This window comes from Rhinolophus ferrumequinum, chromosome 14 (assembly GCF_004115265.2).
Source record: "Rhinolophus ferrumequinum isolate MPI-CBG mRhiFer1 chromosome 14, mRhiFer1_v1.p, whole genome shotgun sequence".
In the NCBI taxonomy this organism is placed as follows: domain Eukaryota; kingdom Metazoa; phylum Chordata; class Mammalia; order Chiroptera; family Rhinolophidae; genus Rhinolophus; species Rhinolophus ferrumequinum.
Genome location: NC_046297.1, coordinates 66,878,163 through 66,895,517, shown reverse-complemented (window position 1 = coordinate 66,895,517; position 17,355 = coordinate 66,878,163). Strand labels below are relative to the sequence as shown.

Below are 17,355 nucleotides of genomic sequence, written 5' to 3'. Positions count from 1 at the left end.
ATCGGTAAGAGCAAAAGATACTCATTTTAAAGTCTTCTTTATTAGGCTACTACTAATAAAGAAAATTAAAATAATACAAAATGGATATGTTAGAACTACATTAAGGCTCAGATTTTAAAACAGGAGAACCAAGGAAATCCAGTTATGGCTATTACTGTGTTCTTATCAACTTACAGTGCCCAAGAAGTTAAGCCCTTAGAGAATGTAAAAGCATGCACAGTTCATTATGTACAGGTATCGTGGGAATCTGAAGGTAGCCAAGGCAAAATCTAGCAACTGCAACCTTCACTTTTAAATTCCTCTATTAGGTGGTTTAAAGACAGACCCTTAATAGTTTTTTAAAATTCTCTCTTTTTTGTAGTTATTAAAATATACATCCTAGCAAAAATGTATGGCTCATTGATCAATTCATAAAACACATAGTCAGTCTAACAACACCAATTGTTACAATATAAAAGAAACTTCTTACAAAAGAAGCTTTATTAGATGTCAAAAACCCTGTTTGAACTCACAAATGAAAAGTATTTGTGTAAGGGTCTTTTTTGTAAGCTAGTCAAAGGTGATCCGGCTGGAAGCTTATACCCTGGGGTGCCTGTCTCCAGTCCATCAAAATGTTGGAGACAAGGGCTACGCCAGTCTATTGAAAATAAACACTAATGAAGTCTGTAGTTTGTATACCTTGGAGAAGGCAGAGTTAAAAATATATCATCCATTAATTAGCTTCCTATTCCCATATCTGAGCAAAAGGGCAATTTCAATTACGTGGATATTATAGCTCCGTGATCATTCCAGTTGGGAACCTTGAAAAAAATCAAATGCTACCATTTCATACCTGCTCCAGCACTGGAGCCGTTTCACTGTAGTCTTCCTTTTTTTCAGCACCATCCACCCCAACAGCTTTGGATGCCAACAAACCTTGAGAAAAATTGTACAGAAATTGCTTATTAGAAAAAATATTGACTTTCACCCTAATGAACTTCACAAAATTTTAGCAGTTGAAATTCCATACTGTTTAAAATATAGGAAGAAAATATTCTCAAGTTTACTTGTCAAAAGTACAAACACCCTTAACAATGACTCAAGAGACTGAATTAGAATTTGAAAGTAACTTGTTTTAAAATTACTCCTAAAGATATTCTTAAAACACCACAGACAATCACATTTATTCTGTAAAAATTTTAAATTCTACGGCTTAATGTCCAGAAACCTAACGTTACTTAGATTGTTAGTACTCTTAATATGGGCTTTGTTTATATAACTGAAATAAAATATGAAATTAAGATATTAGAAATCCTTCCAAATATCTAGAATGTAAAATAAGACTTTTTGTTGTATTAACTAAAAAATAGTCCCAATTTTTAATTTCACTTGGATCCTTTGAACTAAGCTTTACGGGTTTTACTCTATACCCAGCTGTATCTTATTTTTTTACAAAAGTGATGTAAACACTGATGGAGCCATTTTTTGTTAATGTGAAAAAAAGTATGCGTCTTTCCTACAACACTGGAATTTAATAGCATAGCCTAATTCTACAAATGATGAAATAATACGGGAGTTCCCGTTTTCTCCAATGTATACATACCACTAATTCTCAATTTTAGAAGGCAGAATATTTTATCTGGAGTAAATATAATTAACTTTACAAGACATTAAAATTCTGCTTTAATTTATAAATTAAAGGCATTTACTTAGTCAAGAGTCTTTGCTAAGCGCCTGACAAGTACCTTCACCGAGGCCAAGTTTATAACCCTTGTGTAATAACAAGTATTTGCTTTCGCTTATGGCCACTGGGTACGCAGTCACCAAAAATCATTTTTGTGTCATTTCAAAGCTGGCACACACCACCACTGCTTCAAAGGAAGCATGTTTAACAACTGACAACAGTATACTTACTACAGCAATGACACCACCCATATTACTGAAGCTGTCTACAGCACATTTAATAAGAGAAAAAAGCGTGCCCCCAAGTGCCACATAACTTTGAGCTACTAATACAGCAATATCTCTTGACTGTTTCAGATAACTATCTCAAAGATGGTAAGTAATCTAAGTAGGGATTCAAATACGTAGTAAAATTGTATTATTAAAGTAATATAATAGCCAAGTGTCAAATTAGGCAAAAAGCCCCTTTCCTTTATTGGAAAGCTGAATATCTAGCACTCAGAATTGTAATTTAAAATAGAAAAGGCAGAATGCAAAATCACGATGTGGATACATCAACGATTGGTATTAAAGTTGGTATATTTGGTCCAGTTTGAGATAACAATCTACCTAGTTTGTTCAAGTCTCATATAATGTCAAGTATAGATTTAAAGGGGGGGAGTGACATATAAGTAATTTTACAAAATAGTCTATAAACCATAAATTCAATCCTTATTAATATAACTTCTGAATATATTTTTATGTGACTGAAAAAGATGTAGAATGATATATTTAACATTTAAAACCACATTCACCATGCTTTTCTTCTCTAGATAATATTTTTGAGAATCAATACTACTAAAATTAAAAGAAAAATAATTAGGGAATCAAGTTCTTTTGTAGGGAAAAGTAGAGGTTCTACTTCTAAGGGTTAATCAAACAGAACAAATATCTGCTATTTAATCTATTAAACATATCTTACATTTTGTTTTCCTTCATCTAGGTAGTGGAAATACTTTTTAAAATCTCATCAATAGATGGAATAGACCACAAACGGTAAGATTAAGAACAAGGTACTACAAGTTTTAAAAAACATAATTCAGCCATACTCTGTGAATTTAAACTAGGATATTATAGACCCATTTAATTAAAAGCAACTTCCACTTAATGGTTTGTAAAGGAAAAATAAAGCTTTCTAATATTCTTATAAAAAGTAATGGGATATTTAATAAAAACTACTTAAAGTTACATTAGAAAATACAATACTTGGCATCTAGAGAATTCAAAAGCCTCAAATACGATCAATAAAAAGATGTTCGTACTCCATTTTACAAGAGTTACCAAATATAAAAAACAAAAGGGGACAAAAAATAAAATGTCCTTGAGGAGAGGATTCTGACTACTTCTGCCTTAAGAGGCAGTTAAAAATCTATTATCTTGACCTGCTAATGTTCTGGGGAAAAGTGCATATCCTTAGAAAATTAGAATTGGAAGGAAATAGATACAAATGGAATTATTTTTAGTTAATTGCAAACACATGTCATCAATATATTACTAACAGGTCCTCCTCCAGAAGAATGTTTCTAAGAGTAATTATCTTAATAAAATGTTTTATGCAGTTTTAAGAAATTATTTAAATATCAGGTCAAAGCAGAATGTCAAATATTCATGAGTCCCACCCACAAAGTTACCATTTCTCAATATCCTACTTCAGCTATAAAATACATAGCAGGTCTCTCGCTACCGATAAGAATAAACAGAATAGAGGCCAGAGCACCCTGGAGTAGCGAAGGGAAGTAGAAAGAGCAAAGCGTTCACATTTGTGGCCTACGTTTCATCCAGGGATTCCAAAACACAGTATTCTTACTGAGATTAAGAATCAAATACTGTTGATATTACCAACAGCACATTACTGGCCAAGTCAAACTTCCAGGTGTAGAAGATAATCTTTAAAATGCCTGAAGCTGCACAAACGTCTCTGAGCTGGCTGAACTTCCAGGAACCCCCAGAACTATTAGAAACAGACCACGCACCAGCTGCTGATGCTCCTCCTTCTATGCTCTCTACAACCTGTATTTTAAAATCGACTCAGATTTGCTTGCAGTTTGCTGGCTACTTTGTCCCACAGTATGGACTCCTGATTCTCTCTGTAAAATTATCTATTGTAAATCGATATGCATAAAGTATGTAACTATCAGTAAGGTACATTACATAATGAAAAATAAGACTCTGGAAGAACATACATATATTTTGCAGCTACAAGTCCAATGTCTGCTTATTTGGAAACTGATGAAAAAACTCATCCCATACCATTTCCTATGTAGAAATCAGGTTTAGAACCTCTGTAGAATATGTATATGGGGAAGAAAGAGAGTGAATAAAATAAATACATTAATTAAATTTCTCCAGTGGTTGGTCCACTTATCTCCAGCTCGAACTACTTCGAAAATAAATCGAGTGGGGGAAATACATCAGACAAGCTGGGATGCTGCCATAATCACAGCCCTATGCTTCTCAGCAGCAAAGGGACAAAAGGACACGTATAAGTGAGCTTGATAAATTTAAAAAGCACCATAATTCCATAATGAAATTGCTATTTTATATTAGTTCTCATCTGTTTTTATGGTCTGCAAATGTAATTTACTGTACAGAGGTAGGCTTAAGTTTCATCCATCGAAGACAATCTTATCATGTCTGTTGTCTTTTTGCATAATATAACTGTAACATGAAATCAGAAATAGATGCAGAGAGATGAACTATTAAAAGGATTATCATACATTTAAATCTTTTGAGTAAATCAAAGGAAAAATTCATAACTGTTTCACATTCGTAAAATCGTATGTTTTTCGATTGCTGTCAAACTATCACGTGCTCACTTGAGAGTCACAAAAGGAGGTGAAGACAACGTCCCTCCAGAGAAGGCACCAGGTGTTACTAAGCAACTAGTATTAGAACTTCCGTGAGGCACATGGTAAAATGGTTCTTTCCCCTGCTACTGCCTTTTCGAGGCCATGTGGAGATAATGCATCACTGTGGACTGAGCTGTTTTCTTTTTCTACTTCTTTAAATGTTGAGCTTGAACTTCTCATAAGGCATACATAAGAGTATATTGACTGAAACTAAAATAAGGTTATCCAGACTGCAGGGAAAACCAGGATGCTAGTAAGCTGGCAGCTGTATTATGTCCGTATCTCTTCCATCTTCCTCAGTTTTGGCTCCTCCCCTCCAACCATGCTGTTTCAATCTTGGTGTCCCAGGCGTTAGAAGTACTATTCCACTTCTGCCGCAGTACAGGGCACTAGGCTCCATTATCCTAAGGCAAAACTGAAGTCTCAAGTCGCCATCATAACAATCACCTGGATAAGATTTTGGCTGTCTCCAAAGCTAACAGTTTCTATAGAAAAGGTGGAATGGGTGAGTTGATCTGAAGTATTTCCTGTCTTGGGACCAAATATATTATCAGAGAAAGGCACAAAAATAATATTAACAAATGGAAAGACTAAGAAGTCTCACCTATTGAAACCAATTATAATCACTTAGGTGAATAGTATGATAAAACAGTGGTTCTACAGAACCCTCAGCTATAGAGTCATTTTTCAGTGGGCTTCCACTCTTCAGAAAATGGACAAAATGTTTAATTTACATTTATTCTTGAATCTGACAATAAAACCAAAACCGACCTTCTTCAAATTGTTTAAAAGAATGCCAACAAAAGGTTTATACAGCTTTATTAGGCCAAAGGCACTAAAAACCATTGTGTCCTTAAAGTAAGAACATATGACTGAATAAAGTATCCTAACTGCCCTTTTAACGTGTACTCAGAAAAATTATGTATCTTCACGATTTCTTTTAAAGATTAGAACCAGGCTGAATAGACATAGGAAGTGACAGGGCCTAGTATTACCGGCCCCAATTCTAATCCTTAAAATCCCTTCTTCAAGGAGACTTAACCAGACAAGGGTTTTCAGTGCTTTTCATCATCCTAGCACTTACTTCCAAAATTACCACAAAGCACAAAGAAATACAACCAGATTCTAAAGACCAACGTGAAGATAAGGATAGAAGTTTTAAAAACGTATAGAAGTACTTTTACATTGAGAATTAACAGCTTCGGTGTTCATCTTTCCAACCATATATGGAACCATCCTTAATGAGACTGGTCAAGAGTAAGAATGTATAATCATATTTAGAATCTCTGACATTATGTCACCACAGGTTGATAAAAGCAGATAATTCAATTCTTGTAGAAACTACTCCTGCCACCAAGGTGATTTAAAAACTATGGAATTTTATAAAATTTGATCCTATGAATCCTCACAACATCCCTGTGAGGTAGGTAGAAGATACGTGATATTTTTCACATTTCACAACACAAAAAGCTAACAGCGTTGAAAGATGCTGACTTTGAAAAACCATAAAAAAACTCTCTTATTAACCAGTTATGCTACAACAAAAGATACATTTTGCTTTATTAAAAAGAAGCTACTCTAAAATCAAACCCTCCATTTCCCCACCCCAAAAGAATCATTGTAGTTTACCAGTAATCTTGTTAAGTCGAGCTCTCTTTGCCTGAAATGAGTTGCCTTGGTTATTTTTCCTCTTGTTGGATAATGTGCTCTCTGGCTGTGGAAAGACCATCTTTGGAACGTTCTCTACATGAAGTCCTACTTTTAATAGAACACATATATGAGAGTTTATATAAAATCCAAACTTAAAACACATGGAAGTTTTTTAAAATAGCAAAATAGTAAAAATGTTTTGCACTTAAATTTTTTTAATCTAGTGCTTGACATAGAGCTTAAAAGAACCAATCTCTTCAGACTGATATATTAGGAATAAAAACTACTAAGCAGTTATTTTTCAGGAAAGAAAAGCAGGAAGACAGTGACTTACTGCTTTTTCCATACTATATATTATATATTGAATTACATGCAGAAGCATTTAAAAAGTTCAACATTAAAAAAAAAAAAAACCCCAAAAACCTAGTACCAGTAAGTTACAAATCAAAATCTCAACTCATTTCTATTCAAGAATATTGAAGGCGTCCATTATCAGGTATCCATATTAAACCATTAATTTTTAGATCTGTAAAATGCTAAAGAAGTTAACCACCATGTTATGCTAAGGGAAGAGCCTAATAATTTAACTACACGTTCAAATTACAGGTAGCCAAGGGATCTGACTTATTCATTCCTCACTATGTGAATTTACCACTGCCGTAGGAATGTACGTAAGAACATATTTTGTACCAAATGTGTCACTAGACGTGGGCAGGTCTTCCTTCTTCTCCACCTCCGGTGTGGCTACAGAAGCTGAAGTTTCCTCCTTCTTTGAAGGAACTTTAAACCATTTTCTCTCATCTTTCTCTTTATCTTTATTGCTGTTAGCGCTGGTTCGAGGTTTGTTCCCTGTTTTATTCTTGGCTGCCGCTGCAGCAGCTGCCTTGACTAAAGCTATCCAATCCTCCAAAGGAAAAACACAAAACATGCGAAGCATTAAAAATTAATCAAAATTTCATTACACTAATGAGTAATAACATGTATCACATTTTCAAAGCTACTTTCACATGCACACAAATACAAAAATCGAATTAACTATATTTACAAGGTAGATTACCAATATCATAGATTACCAAATTGAATCATCTAATGGGTCGGTTGGATTTATAACCTTATATAAAATAGGAAAATAGTCAATAAATAAATATCCCTTTAATGTATTTTCTCAGGAATAACATCTAAAATAACAGAGGAAACGTATGACAAATATGGAGTACTATATGGCATTCTGCCTTAGTAATTTAGGGTTTAAATGCCAAGTTGCATTTCTTTTCTGTACTACAAAAAATCATAAAAGAAATGAGAGAAAAATGTTTATGCTACTTATTAGGAAGAATGTACCATCAAAATATGGTCAATTCCATAAAAAACAAGGTGTGATTTTATTAAACTTTAAAGCTTTTAAAGTTCAGACACCAATTTATTACAGCAGTTTACTATTACCAGTGAAAGAAGGGGAAAAAAAGAGCTATCTGACTTGGCCAAGGTGAAGTATAGTGTAAGGCTCCAGAGTGATTTCCCTCCCTCTACAGCTTCCTGGGCCTGTGTTAGTTACCAGTCTTCTGAGGTGCGAATATTTCTTTTTCCTGTATTCATTCTTTTAGTTTGTTGCTAAATAATTTTTACTGTTTTATTTTGAACTAAAAATGCTTACTGTAAATAATATGAAAGATGTAAAGAAGTGGTGCTAACATTTAAATTTTCACAATTGAAGTTTTTTTTTTTTAAGCAAATATTCGTAATATCTCTACAGAATTAATCTTCCACTGAGGCTACTACCCTGTCAAATAGACCGCCAATTCAGATTCAACCCAGATGGGTAATTCATCAAATTCTTAGTCCAAGCAACTAAAAGCAATTTCACAATATCAAATGCATTTAATTCATGGGTCACATGAATAAAGATAGGTCATTAAGCAATACAGGTTGATGGCTGCTCAGTCTTGAAAATGTATGACGACAATAAGCACAAAAAAAAACAAACAAAATCTACTTCTCTCCCTCTCCCCCATGACTGAAATGAACCAAAAACATCATGTGACTGTACCTAACACATTCATTCAACCAATTTTGAATACCTCACTATTCCTGTGCCAGGAAGCATGCTAACTTCTCATGAGACAACCATTGATAAAAGATGTTGTCTGAAAACCCAAGGGACGCAATGGCTCTGGAGTGACCACATCTTTGTTCCTGCCTGGAAAACACCCAGCATCTAGCTTTCAGAGCATTTTAAACTATGTCCCCAATATATGTCTTATTAGAAAGAGAACTATGGCAAAGCTGTGAAATAAAGATTTGCATTTCTCATTTGTTAAAGAAAAAAACAAATGCACCAGTACTGTCCAACCCGTTTTACTTGGACCCACCTCTTTTTTTGGTCTTGCCCATAAGGAATTGATAGGCAAATTAACTATAGTACAATGTGATAGGAGAAATAGTAGAGGAATAAACAAAAAACCTTGGGGAATAAAAAAGAAAAAGATTAATTTTGACTGAATTTAAAAAATTAGTGGAAGACTTCAGTTAAATGATAGATGAGCTGAACTCTGAAGTAGAAATTTGCTAGAGAAAAGGATAGAGGAAAAGGAGCAAATGGGCACTCCAAACAGAAGAAAAACCATTAAAACCAAGGCATGACAATTAGAGTGCACACGGACGGGAAACGGGTCTAAGGGTCAATCTGAGTAGCTAAAGTATGATGGCTGTAAGTTGAGCCTTCAGAGTGATATTTTAGTAAAGAAAGCACCACCAATGAAAAAGACTTCAAGAGAAACAAGAGTAAGTACAACCAGACAAGCAAAGAAAAGTGCTAAATGCAGCAGAGATCATATGCTTGCAGAACATTTAACTTTGGGCTTCACACTGTGGAGAAAATTTTAAATTGTTACAGAAATGTTGCAAAATGCCAGGGGTAAATCCCATCCCAGTTGTTTTCCATCTCCAATAAAGAGAAAACAAGGCGACATCAAGATTCAAGTTGTACTTCGTAAAACTGAAATCACATATAAAAAAGTTCTTGATCACATGACTCGTTAATCATGGATCATTGCAGTTGTATAATTAAAGAATTCTCCCATTATTTTGCTTTTCCAATTTTAAAAATGAAAGATTCATTATCAAAAATAACTACTGGGATCAAATGAATTAGAACTAATGATATGTTTCAAATTTCCTGTAAATAACATAACAGAGCAGTGCACGAGAAGCAGCACTGTTTGAAATCAGGTCTGAGTTCAGAGTCACTGCAATATTACCGTCGAGTGAAATTTTAAGTAAGTTACTCAATTTTCTAAGTTCTGAATTCCTCAACTGTGAAATAGAATATCAGCCATACTTATGTCAAAGGATTTGCTATGAGAATCCAATAAAACCACGTATGCAAGAAATGTTTTATAAATAAAGGACCTTATGAGCCAATCTTTAACATTAGTGAGTTACAACATAAACTGTATGTCAGCACACTCCCAAGAAGAAAAAAATAGGGAAGAAAAAGCTACAGAATGCTTAGAGAAGGGCATTTCCATAGTGCATTTATTTAATGCCTTATCTTTTGCTAGTTTAGTAAGAGAAATGTTACTATGTATCTTATTAAGGAATTCTCAAAGTACTCAAAATCGAGAAGATAATATGCAAAGTTCAATTCTCTTAGCATTACCCAAAAAATACCTGTCTTAGTACACACCCCTAGATTAAAAAAAAAAAAGAAAAAGTCAAAAACTTACTGGGGTAAAAAGACACTCATAAATGAGAACACTTTATATATAAAAAAAATCTATAAATATTTTAATGTGGTTATAATTTAAAATTAAAGAAAATATACTGCTATCCATAATTTCTTTCAGGAGCTTGTATTTTGGCACTGATTTTAATGTTAACTTACATCATGGTGTGACTAAAATACTTATTAAAACTAAATATCCAGTACATACAATAAATTAATTTTTACAACTTATAATTTTACCACAAACCAAACTGGTTCAAGGTTTCACTTTGGAAGAAAATAAAGTTTTAGGGCTAGGGCCATCTCATGAACACTTGAATAATGAGAATAACAAAATAATAATAGTTTTAAAGAAAAACATGAAAATTTTGTTTAATTAAATGGGTATATATTAATCTTTCTATGTAGGAACCAAGAAATCACACCACTGAATGCTTAAAAGAACATTTTATTTATACATACAAGTAGGAAGACACAAAGCAATTTACTGACCAAAAGCATTTCCATTTTAAATTGTATTTACATATTAAATGGGGAAAACACTCTGCTAGCTGATCATTTCAAAGTAAACTTTTGAAAACCAGGTGATTTAAAACAATCACACTTCTCAGAAGACGTCAGGAATCGTTTTTTTAATGCGGTGGTCAACATTTCTGATTACTAAATGTATACATCTGACTGGAGCTGACCAAGTGATTTCAACACATTTCAGGATGACATTTTTCACTGCATGGTATGGAACAAATATGTATAGCATACTTCCATATTAGACATTTTTAGAGATTACTTTCAATTTCTTAAAATTAATTGTAGGTCCAGGTGCTGAAAATCCCAAATAACAGCAGAACATAAAAGAAAATATTTTAAATTTCTACTGGCACCTTTTCTTTCCAGTATTTCAGGAAACATAGTCAACCAATGGAATCATGGTTTTAACTTCATCCCAGATTCTCCTTCAAATGCTTACCGTTCATTCTCGCTTTGAGCAGTGACAAACCATGTAATACACTGCTTACATCATATGACTCAGAGAACCCTACCCGAAACAGCCTACAGAGTGTCAGGTAAGCGCCTTTTAAAAGAAGATTAACGACTATGATTTATAGAAGAAAAGAAGAAGATAAGAAACTCAAAATGAAATTTTATATTAAAAATTAACTTTCTAAATGATACTATATACCAGGAAAAACAAAACAGAATTAAAACCAGGCACTTACCTCACTTCCCATAGACTGGTTACACGATCCAGCTGGGTCGATAGGACAACACCAGCTTAGTGGATGCTGGGATTTCACCTGGAACAGAAACTAGTGACCTATAACTTTAGCAGGTCTAAAACCAAAGAAGCAAAAATCACGTGTATAATTTACTTTACATTCCAAGCTTCTTTTTCTTGCTGCTATTTGGGGCTATCAGCACATAATCCTACAATTAGTTCACTTTAAAAATGCGTGTGTATAATTTCATCAGTCACCACTCAAGAAGACATCCCTGTGGGTAGCTAGGAACGCTGAGCACTCTTACCTGCCCCTTAGCATCCTCGGGCATGGCTTTAATGTGCATTCTTTTTAAACAACGAATTACTCCGTCATAAAACTGAACTGTGAATGTTCCTGAAATTGGAGCAAGTCAGAATCATTAGAAAACATAATTCAATCTTACAGCAACCTTTGAAATCCAACAAGTCATAACAGAAATAAATATTCTGCAATTGTAATAACTGCAAACAAACAACTTTGTTCAGGAATCCATCAAGTTTATTCAATTTATTTTCTCTTTCCATCTTCAAATAACTCAAATTTCCCATTAAAATACCCAAATTAAATCCAGATAAGTTAGTTGCATGTAATCCTGATTTTTACTGAAAGATTTTAAAATTTATTTTTTATAATTTAAATATGTGTTTAAATAATATGTCAGGTATGTTATAATATACCTGGACAAAAATAAAATCATTATTTAGAAAAATGTATAAATATTTCTATAAAAATTATCATTTGCTCTCTTTCAAAGTTTCTTTCCAAGTAACAGAGAGGAAGATCTGAAATAGCAAACAATCATTTTCTCAGTAAAGAATTATCCTTTGGAAGTATTAATAAACTGGCAAGTAAGAATTAGAGTCAAAGGCTTTAAAGCTAGAAAATACATGACAGGTCATCTAGGTAAGTCTTCCTGTGCAGATTAGACCACTGAACTCCGGGAAAGCTAAATACAGCCTCCAGTGACAGTGGGCTAGGCAGCTGCACAGCCATAACTAACGCCGAGCCCCACGCCTTTCCCACTAACTAACCCTGCCTTCAGGACTCAAGATTCTGTTTGCATGTCTATTACAAAGCATATTCACCTCTTGTAACAGACTCCATTATTGCAAGTCAATAAAAGTCAGTTCTACTAGAAAACATAAATCATGTAGATTTTATACTTATGGCAATTCCAATGTTTTTTCTATCTTTTCCTGTACAAATGAGGACAGAGTGCCACGTTAAGTAAACAGGTACTTGACCTTTACAAAAGAAGTATAAACAATACATGTGGTCATTGGTGTTACTGGCTTTGAAGTTGGCACCAAAGCTAATGCCATATATGGGCAAAGATTTTTTTTTTTAATAATCTGAATTTATCTTCCTACAATGAGCATAACACACAGTATGGCAGATATAAAGATCTAAACCCAAGTTATGAAAAAATCTGATCAGTCGAATAGCAAGGATGTGAAGACACTGGGAAAATTCAGAGCACGCCAAGCCTCACGGATACCTTAGACTAGCATCGTTCCTGCAACTGGCCTCTTCCTTCTTCAGTGGCTTTGCAGACGACAGCAGCCTCCTCACTATGTGGCCTGTGCACTCATCCCTCCCTGCCATTCCTCAGTTTCCAATGTTGTGCCGCCTCCCTCCTTTCCTATCTCCAACCCACTCTTCATGATCAGCTCTTCAAATCCCACCCATAATATGAAAACTTCCCTGACCACTGCAGTCTATCCTGATTTGCCTCTTCTTTTCAACTTCTCTAAGACATATTACAAATACCTAAAAGTTCACAAGTATTAGGTTAGCTTTTGCAGTGAATAGCAGGCTCCTTGATGGCTTCCTTTGCCTTTTATTTTATTTTTTTGAGGGGGCAGGCTCACCCACCACGTGGGGGCATCACAAAGTAAATGTGATTTACTTTGTGTCGAAATCACAAAGTAAATACCAGCAGTGGGGATTAAAAAAACCAAACAAATTGTATCTGCCAATATTTCACTAAGGGCTCAAACTGCCCCTATAACAGCAGAGACTGTGGTCAGTATCAGCACTCTTGTATTAATACAAGCTTCATTGTCTATGTTACATGCCCACGGACCAATGGGATAGGGTAAAGAATGAGGGTGGTTTTGTCTCTGAGTGTGCTGTGTGTGTGCATGTACTTAAAACTCCCAAGGAGCTTTAAGGAAGGAAGGAAGGTCCCAAAGTTCCCTACATTCAAAGAAACCGCTCTTAATTAAAATAGCATTGTTTAACTGTGCTTTGTTTTGTGTTATTTGGGGTGGATCCTATTGTCCAACAGAACTGAGTCTTTACTTCTTCCTTTTGTCCCCCAAATTGTAACCGACTGCCTATGCTGTGCCAGGCTGTGGAGGGGACCCTGGGGGCCCAGGTGTGTAAGATATGGGAATACGAGCTCCGTAACACAGCTCTCCTAACACCTGAGTGCTCAGGGAGATGAAGGCCCCAGTAGAAACGGAGAAGTAACCCTCAAAACTGAAATGTCCCTCAAGTCTTCCTGTACTAAGGTGATTAGTGGTAACAAAATCATAGCCCTATTTGTTATTTTACTTCATTAAAACAATACACTAGAATAAGGTCTTTGTAAAGTACTATCAATTTCCAGACAGACAACTGTGACTTACTTTTTAACACTTAACATGCTTTAATATATCTCTTTAAATGTTCTTGTCTTCTATCTTCTCTTACCTCCTATTTTTTCCTCAAGTTTGTTGTTAGTTTAAAAGTTCAGCTTAATCCCTTCCGTGGCTCCCTTCAGCTCCAAATAAAATTCAAATTCTTCAGCAATATTACGTTCATATACCGATCCTTGCTTCTCTCTCCAATCTCTCCTGCTATTCTAGTCTCTTTAAAGGAACCCTTCACTCCAGTCACATCAAAGACTGCACTTCCTGAAAAATGGCACGCCTCTCTTCTTTTCTTTTGCACGCACCATTTCTTCTACCAGAAAGCCTTTTCATTCCTTATCTACCTAACTTGTTCACCTTTCAAGATTCAGTTTGAAGGAAGTGTCCCCTTACTTAGATTAAATGCCCTTCTTGCAAAGAAGCTGTCATTCAATGTGTGCATCTTTAGTAAAAAGAATGAGTGGTTCAGTTTAAGAAAACTAATGTATTACTGACTTGAAAGATATACTTACAAGTATTTCACAACTGTTTTAAAGAACAATTTAAATAAGAAATCTAAAAAATAAGTATATTTCCAATAATAATTTAAATATTAATTCTCATGCCTTTTCCAATTAATCAGTCTACAAGTCTTGTTTTTTAAATTCATTATCTGTACAATAGATTTATTCATCATATGCCACACTAACACACCTGGTTTGAGTGTTATTTTAAACATTTCTGATCAGCTCTGTAATCTTTGCTCAGTACCAGTATTAGATACCACAAATGGCTGTTAGGAAAATTAACTCTCAGTTACCTATAGAAATTAAGGAAAAAAAGGCAGGGGAAAGATGCAATAAAGAAAATTCTCAAAATGATGAAGTTCCATACTCTTCCCTCAGAAAATATTGTACAGTATTTCACTTCTAAGATGAACTAATTTGAATTTCTCTGTATCTTTAACTTTCCTCACACTCTGGTTGAGATGCTCGTAAAAATAACTTAGCCAACAAACTAGAATCAGAGAAGGAGAAATAAAAAGCATATGATACAAGCCTGTGAACTGAAAACTGAAAAATGTTAACCAGCTATCTACCTCTACTAACTTACACAGTTTATTCAGGCATTAATTAAAATCAGAAATACAGTTAAAATTTTACTATTAATCCCATTTTAAACCTCAGATCATTTCAGATACATACCTTCTTTGTTAATTGCTTCAATCTTGGCAGGGTAATAGCGACAGTCTGTCCAACGAGCCAGAACTTCTTCTCCGGCTTTAAAATCCTATTTTAAACAACTTTTAAGATCAATACCATGTGTAACAAGCAAGCGTTTCCTTAATAAAAATAAGCTTTTGTAAAATTTAACAGAATTCCTTTTAAAAGATATCATTACATGTCTAGCAAATGAAAAAGGCTTGCCACTTACAAAGAACTCTTCCTCATCCTTGAGCCCTTCTTTTCTCAGTGCAGGCCTCTCAAGGGGTCGTAATCTATTGCTATCCCAGTAAATCCACTCATCGTAACGGTGACTCCAGCGCTCAAAATGGACCAACATTTTGCCCTCCTCATAGTCGATTTTTTCAATCCGTGATGGATACCTCAAAAATAAAAAGGAGCTTCATATCAAGAGAAAATTCTTACTTGTTTACACAACCCATTGAGAAGTATGAAATCTTACTGTTAAAACCACAAACAAACAATATGGGTCTACATTTTTAAACTATTGAACCAACAAAGTTTGCTTTATTATTTTTGTCTTTTTTTAGATGACTTTTCTCAATACCTAATGAAATAAACACTTTGATACACTCCCAGTGGAAATATAGATTACTGCACAAGAACATTAAAACCTGCCTACTTTTGACCCAATAATTCCAATTCTAGAACTATATATACAAAACATTTATAATAAAGAAAATAGAAACCATCTAAAAATATGGCTAGCCAAACTGAAAATTGTCCATAGCTATACAAACAATGGTATAGCCACTGCATGGAATATTACAGTCTTTACATGTGTTTACAAATAATTTTTCTATACTTTCCAATATTTTACAACGAGCATGGACGATGGTAGGGAAAGCTCAGTTAAACCTTGAATTTAAAAATATAAAAAATAACATCACATTGTTCTGTCTTCATGTGTGATGATTTCCCTACAATTAATTCCAAAATAGAATTCTGAGCTAACTCAAATTTTATAAAAAGGAACACTGCTTCATCATTCCTAATGTACTGTAGTAAATGTTCACATGACTCAATTTTTTTAAAGTATCATTAAATAAACTTAAGAACTCAATAGCAGCACATGGTAGACAATTCAGCCAAAATAGTTTTATCTAATATTTTTGCTAGTTTTTGATAAATCTGAAAGTTTTCTTTTTCTCTGGACAATTAGATTTACCTATAAAGCATGGTAGACCTATATAACTTTGCAATTTAGGAATGGATTTCTACCTGCTTTATGGATCGCTTATGCTATTCAAGGCCTTTTACACATTTCAAGGGCCCCGAATCACCCTCTGGTACTGCCTTTCCCCACTTCAGTTTGGTGACACTGAAATTTCCAGCACACCACGTCTGTCAAACATCTGTGCTTCTGTATACTCTGCCTTTCCTGCCTCGCCCAAAGCTGCCCCTCCCTTCCTCCGTACACTCATCATTCAAGACTTGGTTTAGCGTGTACTCACTTGTGTGAAGATTCCCCGACTCCCCTCCCCTGCTGACTGCACCCTTCTAGTCATAACCATCTCGGTGTGGGTTCCTAAACTGTGTGCACAGCATTTATAGCCCTTGAGACACTAATACATGTGACACAAAAAGGGGGCCCGCAGTCACAACTAAGCTCGGAAAATACTGGATTTTAAAAACTGTTTTCATAGAAAGATTTCTTGGTCCGGTCAACAAGGTGGAGATAAAGCATTCACCACTACCAAACGTAAAGAACTACGTAACCCTTTTACCAAGGACTATTTATTAACATTTCTCGAGATGGTAAGAGATGTAGGAGGACCACGATGTAAGAAGCTACTTGGGCCTGGGAGCTTCGGGGTAACGGGCATGTCCACCCTCGGATCCCCAGCATCTTGCAGACACACACACACACACACACACACACACACACACACACGCCACTCAGAACACACTCAGCATGAATAGGAAGTGGTTATTGTTAAAGACAATTGGCACATATGCTCAGAACTAAGCCTGGCTGTCAACCCAACTATAATCTTCAGGAACATCTTAGTCTTTTGGGGCAGTGGCTGAGGAAATGCTTTGTTAAAGAACAGCATAAACACAAGAACCCCTAGGGGATTCGATGCTCCGGAGGGGGACAGGCCAAGGCCACTCATTTACAATGAACGCCGTAAGGCTCATCTTGGGCAGAGTTGCTCTCAGTTTTTTTGTTTTTGCGCCTCTGGTTTTTTAAAACATAAAAACTGTCAAGAGCGTTAAGGGTTAGCCTAGAAATAAGGTTATCCTTTCATTTATTTTTCAATATTCACTACAAAGAGGGTCTATCAGTTATAAAAATTGATAAATTCCATT

At 34.9% G+C, this 17,355-nt stretch overlaps 1 protein-coding gene across 14 annotated transcripts in view; it reads right to left on the bottom strand.

Moving 5' to 3' along the window:
• PHF20L1 (PHD finger protein 20 like 1) overlaps positions 1 to 17,355 on the bottom strand; it is a 62,586-nt gene that overhangs the window by 28,789 nt on the left and 16,442 nt on the right. For 6 of the 14 annotated variants that reach the window (XM_033125976.1, XM_033125966.1, XM_033125967.1 and 3 more), the window contains 7 exons: positions 15,233 to 15,404; positions 15,004 to 15,088; positions 11,449 to 11,537; positions 11,142 to 11,231; positions 6,891 to 7,104; positions 6,180 to 6,308; positions 833 to 915 (listed from right to left, as the gene is read on the bottom strand). In XM_033125976.1, the coding sequence (XP_032981867.1) occupies positions 833 to 915; positions 6,180 to 6,308; positions 6,891 to 7,104; positions 11,142 to 11,231; positions 11,449 to 11,537; positions 15,004 to 15,088; positions 15,233 to 15,404 (862 nt within the window). The remainder of the gene's footprint in view (positions 1 to 832; positions 916 to 6,179; positions 6,309 to 6,890; positions 7,105 to 11,141; positions 11,232 to 11,448; positions 11,538 to 15,003; positions 15,089 to 15,232; positions 15,405 to 17,355) is intronic. The other 8 variants (XM_033125978.1, XM_033125979.1, XM_033125980.1 and 5 more) reach the window with 5 other exon arrangements.